This window comes from Triticum urartu, chromosome 3A, assembly GCF_056163025.1.
Source record: "Triticum urartu cultivar PI428250 chromosome 3A, HENAU_Tu73, whole genome shotgun sequence".
In the NCBI taxonomy this organism is placed as follows: domain Eukaryota; kingdom Viridiplantae; phylum Streptophyta; class Magnoliopsida; order Poales; family Poaceae; genus Triticum; species Triticum urartu.
In genome coordinates, this window is record NC_141875.1 from 158,878,408 (window position 1) to 158,884,638 (window position 6,231).

The window sequence follows — 6,231 nt, forward strand, 5'->3', positions numbered from 1 at the left end:
CCCAGAATTTGTTGCAAGAACCAGATCCAAAAGCGAGAGGACGATGAGGGGAGCCATGAGCCGAAGGAAGGGGAGCGTCGAGGGGGGAGGCCGGCGCCGGAGGCGAAGGGAGGGGAGCGGCAGGGATCGCGCAGGGCGGCAGGGAGGAGGGGAAGGAAAGCGAGAGGGGAAGGAGGGGGGGAGGAGAGGAGAGCCATCATCCAAATCGTCGGGAAACAAGAGTTAGGGTTCAACATGCATCTAAAAAAGGGCAAATCCTGGAGACTGCGAGGCGAAAGGCGAGTTCTCCCTGTTTCCACCGGCGAGACCGACGGTCCTCCTCATCTCCGATGGCCATCTTGGTCAATGGTGTGGGGCGGGCCTCGGGCACTCGTTGGTTGGGTAGGTTAGGTCCCCCTTTCAGGAGTTGTAGTGTCCGGGCGGCGGAGACCTCGTCGTCATGGAATGCCAACTCTCTTCTTACTTAATGAATCTGAGATCCTTTGGGTCAACTTATAAAAATGCTACATTCATTGCCCTTGTAACTTACCAAATGAACAAATCAAGTTTAAAACATCACAAACTGTCTTGAGTTGCACACAAAAAAGTCAATTCGTGCTGCTCATCAAAGCGGCACAGGTTCTATTGCCATCTTTATGCAGGCACCGAAGCTAGTGTAACAAGTTTCTACCAACATGTATTGCACTAAGGTCGCATGCTAAAACCACAAAGTGGGTAGACATAGAAATCAAGGGGCAAATTTAATTCATCAAATAGCTAACAAATAGCGAGCAAGTGCTAAACTACAGCCAATGGTCAGGGAAACATGGTCTTATCTGCAGCAGGCACCTCTCTCTTCAGTTCTACCGCACGGAGTCTGTTCGCGGCTAGCTCCTTCGCGAGAAGTTCAGCCTGGGCATCCAGGGACTTCTTGAAACCTGCAAAGCACTTGTTGCGGAGGTAAGTCCGGCCATCCTTGACCGATGATCCCACGACCATGCCCGAAGCATATGCACGGCATGCCTCTAGGATGGCTCGCTCCCGCTCATGGAAATGGCACACAATGAGGGTCTCAAAATGCTGCAGAAAAGGAAAAAACGAACTGTAAGAATGAATTCAGTGCCCTAAAGAAACAGGTGTACACTTCATAAGAGGTATGTTCAACTTTCCATACAAATATACTGTTCATAAGAGGTGTACACTTCTTAATAGTGTAACTAAAATGAGCAAAACTTGGAGTTGGTAATTTCATGTCACAACTCACAAAAAACATCTCCTATATGGGTTGGGAGTACTGCGCCACTAAAAGAGTTTATGGAGATGACAAGTACAATTATACAAGATATTCATCAAATTAATCAGTATTGAAATGAAGTTGCTTCCAAGTTCTCTCTTCTCTGTATAAGAAATGAAAACATAAAAGACTCGATTTAGTTAACTATGGTAGGAGCTGGTTTAAACATAACACTGAATTTAGATGCTTTTGGATCCATGCAGTTTTTTCTGAATGCGTTTGAGCAATGTTGTAACCATGAGAACTCAAAATCTTATTTCACACCATGAAGACCACCAAAGACACCATTTTTACCCTGGCAAGAAATGAGGATTCTGTACTTACCTTTGGAGGCTTCTGAAGTAAATACAACATCAACTTGCAGGTTAGGACAAATGCAGTCTGATTATATCCAAGGGAATGCTTTTCTTTAGAGCTAAAGATGACTGGCTCATTAAAGTAAGGTTTATCATTCAACACAAGGCCCTGGATGGAGACCAACACCTGCAGCATGGTGGAATTTGACTTGCCCCACTTCTCAGATCCAGAACCTAACCAAGTATTCAGCAGGCTGAGGCAAACTTTACCACTCTCGTACAAGTTTGGATTAAGCCGAAGCCCACTCGAATGGAAATGAACTTTCTGTGCATATTGAATAGGTTAAGATATTGCAATTTTGGAGGACCAGTTGAAGTGGTAAAAACAAGGGGGAAGGTGGCTGTGAAGTGGCAACATACCGGTGGACATCGCGGGTATTCAGGAGGAAAACAAACATCAAAGAAGAACAGACCATCATGATATGGAGTTCCAGCAGGACCAACAATAGCAGCCCTAATCAGATCAATCCTATCCTCATAAACTCTAACATATATAGATTCTGCATATTGAAACAAAAATCAGATCCAAGTTATTATTAATATGAGAAATCAACTGATTGAGGAGGAAAATATCTAAAAAAAAAGGATTGCGGTTGCAAATATGAAAACACATGTGTCGACACTAGGACCTCCTATACTACCCATTAGCTTGGGAGTTACGAGCAGTTTTCAGTTTTCCCATTCATTTCAAATATAAATGATTAGTTTCTGAAACATGATAGTATAGAAAGGTGTCAACAATCCATTATGAGAAACTGTATGAAAGGGCCAACAAATGCAGAAAATGATGGTTGTATAGAAACAACAGTATATCTTTTGAAGTTTCTGTAGTGGCAGTCTGTAGGACGTTAGTATAAACAAAAATAGCATCAAGGAATATAAATAAATTGAGCATGAATTGTGTCAAGTTTAGACTGAACAACCATCAAAACTTTCAGGGTTTTCAGCTACTCAAGGTAGAGTGCGCGGATAGTACATTGAAGTCAACACAAATTTAATATAATTTATTTTATCAGGAAAATTAATAAGATATAATCGGCATACACCAAGTGCAGAGAATGATGACTGATTGACTGCATGGAAATAATAGTATCATCCTTTAAAATTTATATTGTTACAGTAGGGGGCGGGGGGCTTCGTACGCACAGAAATGGCGTCATGGATTTTTTTAACACATTGAGGCAAACATGAATAATGCCATGAGTTAATGTGGGAATCAACAGATATTTCCAAACTCCCACAAACACAATTGAGTTAGAAGAATCAATGAACATATCGCTATCAAATTGACATAGTCTGATCAAAACAAATATACCAAATTTATCTTATGAAGATATTAGATATGTACCGACCAGGTAGATCTCTCTGAAGAAGCTTCCACTCATTTTGGATTGTTTTAGCCCAATCTTTGGTGGTCTGGTCACAGATAGGAGGTGGAAATTAGTTCGCAGCTGGGTCCAACAGAAACGGAGTTCAAGAAAGGACATGGCATACCTTCCCTGGTGAAGTCTTTGCATAGTGGTGGTCTGAGTAATCTTGAACAACATCAAATTGGTTAAATAACTTGTGGTCCTCATTTTCAGATCCATTTACTTCCTTTATCATCGATGAGATATTACTTGAACATCCAGGCTCATCCTTTTGCAGTGATAGCACAGTACTAGCCCCACTTGAACAGGGATCCAATACACTCTTGCTCGCAAGGATATTAAGAGTAGACTGTGGAGCAGCACCTGAAATCCAGCAGAATGTTGTCTAATGATGTATGTTATCACCAAATATGTACATAAAAGTTCAGGACAGAGATATAGAATGGGATCCCATCTGATGCAGCCTATACCACTTATCTGTTGAGGTTCACTGCGACAATGCCTTTGTAGTATTCAGTTTTTGTAGTTTTCACCTCAAAGTATTGTGTTTCTTTGTTGTGAATCAGGTATAGCTAGTTTTCATGTTAACTTTTGTGAAAGTTGGATACCGTTCAAACTAATCCTACAGTGTCAATAAAACTAGTACTACATGCATAAATTAAAATATAAATAGCTGTGATTTTCTCAAGCAGTGAACACGACATGTACAATATATGCATGCAATTCAGTCCTCATTCTATAGATAGCCAAACCAACTGCTTCCTTAAACCAGTGGTTACAAATGTTTGACAATGGAAATACAACTCCCAAGTGGTTGCACCTACAATCTTTCTTTCTATTCAGTAAGACCATGAGTATTTATTGGTCAAGATTTTTGCAACTCCTAGATCCATTTCAGGGCTTACTTTACTCAGTACTCAACCAACTGAAAGTGTCATATACATTTTCAAGATAACTGCTGATAAGGTTTAAAACTAACATATCTAATCCGAAGGCACATATGGAACATTTCAAGATTTTACATTGGCATGGAAGGCTACCTTGCGAAACAGGGTTGATGGACTTTCCTGCATAAAATGGTTCATCAATTTATTAGAACAACATTGAGGAAAATAACAAAAAATCATTTATGTATTACATGAGGGGTTTAATATAACAAACTTCGGATATTGTTGACCAGAGAGGAGACATGGATTCATAATGCCTTTTCACGTCTAACCAAACTAAAAAAACGGAATAGGCTGGCTAGGAGGGGACTGGCCAACCAAGTAATATGGCAGTGTTAAGACTTAAGATTCAGTCCCATGCCGGCTTGCCCAACCCTGGGCATTCATCCATCCAACCAAACTCTAGTAGCACTCTAACTACACCAGGATATCATTCTTCTTACTTTTCCTGTGAAAATGCATGTCCCACACCACAATGTGGCATTTGCGGCGTGTCTCTTAACCATGTAGTAAGATATCAACTTAGAACTTGTTGCGTTCCTAAGAGTTAATCCATGCGGTTCAGTAGTTCCAACACAAGCAAGACAAATTAATGAAAAGTAAACGTCCAACCATACCATCCTGATAGAACTATCTAGACCACAGAGCAAGCAGCCAAATTAACTGAAGAATTTTATCCATTACAACTGCAGGGTAGATATGCAGTCTCCCTGCACCCCGAAAACATATCCATACCAGAGTTGCTGGAAGAAAGAGTGGCAACCCCATCGGATGAGAACCCCGTCAGATGGAAATACTCATTATTAAATGAACAAAGCCCGATCGACCATGTGAATCGAATAGCAGTCTACCAGTGACAAATAAATCATGTTGGATCGGGAAGGGCAGATCACCTTTCTTCTTCGAATCCTTCCTCTTCTTCTTCTTGCCTACTCCAAACAGCTGAAGCAGCTTGTTCAGAACCATCCTTCGATGTTTCAATCCACCCCACAAGAAAACCACCTGAAAAAACATGAAGCGCCATGGATTTGGAACCAATAACCAATTGCTAGGAAGGTGAATAAACATCGTAACATTCAGAGTATAAACAATTTCCTCGCCAGGAGTAAAGACTACTGGAGAAGAGAAAACAAGAGAAATTAAGCTCAAAATCTTGGAGAATCGCCATGGCGCGAGGAGCCCCTTTATCCCCCCAAGAAGTCTGCTCATCGGCCTCACCCCAACGCTCTAATCTCAGTCAGTGCATGGGTGATGCCATGGCAGGACCAAAGGACCCGCGGCACCACAACAAACCCATGGATGAGCATGAAAAAGAAAATGCAGGCAAGGGCGCAAGGCCATGTGCAGGAGTATCACCGCATCATCAGAACCCCACAATGCGGCACAGGAAAACGAAATATCCCACGACGCCGGAAAGGAAACGAAAGATCAGCGCGAGAAACCCCAAAACGATCCCGGATTGCAGGCCAACAAGAAACGCAGCGGAAGGCGAGGAAAAAACAGACGAAACCAACCAGTCGCCTCGTCCTTCCTGGTGCCGCTCGAGTGGTGAGCCGAGTGGAGGTCGCACCGGGGGGAGGTCGGGAGGAAGGAGGTAGGGTTTAGTAGGCAGGATTTGCGGGGTGGCGCGGCGGGGAATGCGGGTGTCACACCACACGGACGGATGGGGAGGGTCGGAATGTGCGACTGGACTCGACGGACGTGCCAGGGGAGGGACGACCGACGCGGCTGGAACCACACCCAGATGGCACCTCCTGTCCGACTGATCGAGACGGCGAGAAGGGATTTTTCCCGGAACGGTCGGTGGATGCCGATTCGGGGTCTCCGGCTACGTGACGGGTCGTATTGTAGGGGGCGTGTGCTGTCGTCCGGTGGACATCCTGCTCGTTTTGTAGGGGGTGCTTTCTTCGTGGCAGGAAGAGCAATGGCGATGGCGATGGCGATGGCAAAGGCAGCGACTGATCTGCTGCGGTCTCGTGCCTACGCTCCCTGCCTGCTAATATGCTGGTAAATTCGTGCAAGTGCGCACTGCTCCTTTCCGCGGATATGGCGTGTCACATGCGCTGCCCATGCTCTGGCCTGGACTTTCGGCACCAGATCAGACCACGATTAAACACAATACTTTTTTTGATGGTGCCAATCAGGGCATGGTCAATGCATAACTTCAGGATGATGTCTCATATATTATGTAGGATCGGATGACAGAAAAAATAGGTTCGGATGAAGAAGCGGCATTCTCTCCAGGCGGATGCTTGAAGAGAAAAAGTGTGATCCGGTGCATAAAG

The 6,231-nt window shown here is 43.9% G+C and overlaps 1 protein-coding gene across 2 annotated transcripts; it reads right to left on the minus strand.

The window, feature by feature from the left end:
- Nucleotides 1–525: 525 nt before the first annotated feature.
- On the minus strand, nt 526–5,893 carry LOC125543439 (putative ubiquitin-conjugating enzyme E2 38). 2 transcript variants are annotated; one of them, XM_048706792.2, is made up of 8 exons: nt 5,461–5,893; nt 4,840–4,948; nt 4,022–4,066; nt 3,124–3,362; nt 2,982–3,045; nt 1,990–2,129; nt 1,598–1,894; nt 526–1,059 (listed from the first exon to the last, which is right to left on the minus strand). In XM_048706792.2, exons 2-8 carry the CDS (start codon nt 4,910–4,912, stop codon nt 796–798), a joined length of 1,122 nt encoding a protein of 373 aa, XP_048562749.1. In that variant the 5' UTR covers nt 4,913–4,948; nt 5,461–5,893; the 3' UTR covers nt 526–795. The 2 variants fall into 2 exon arrangements, with proteins under 2 accessions (XP_048562749.1, XP_048562750.1); XM_048706793.2 differs by having other exon boundaries at nt 4,040–4,066; nt 5,461–5,889.
- Nucleotides 5,894–6,231: the final 338 nt, after the last annotated feature.

Excerpts from the sequence above, each read along its gene's own strand:
- LOC125543439 (XM_048706792.2), bottom strand. The coding sequence starts at position 4,912 with ATGGTTCTGAACAAGCTGCTTCAGCTGTTTGGAGTAGGCAAGAAGAAG. Across the intron at positions 3,363-4,021 it reads AGGTAGCCTTCCATGCCAAT|GTGCTGCTCCACAGTCTACT; the intron begins GTAAAATCTTGA and ends GCTGGATTTCAG. Across the intron at positions 1,895-1,989 it reads AATACCCGCGATGTCCACCG|AAAGTTCATTTCCATTCGAG; the intron begins GTATGTTGCCAC and ends CAATATGCACAG.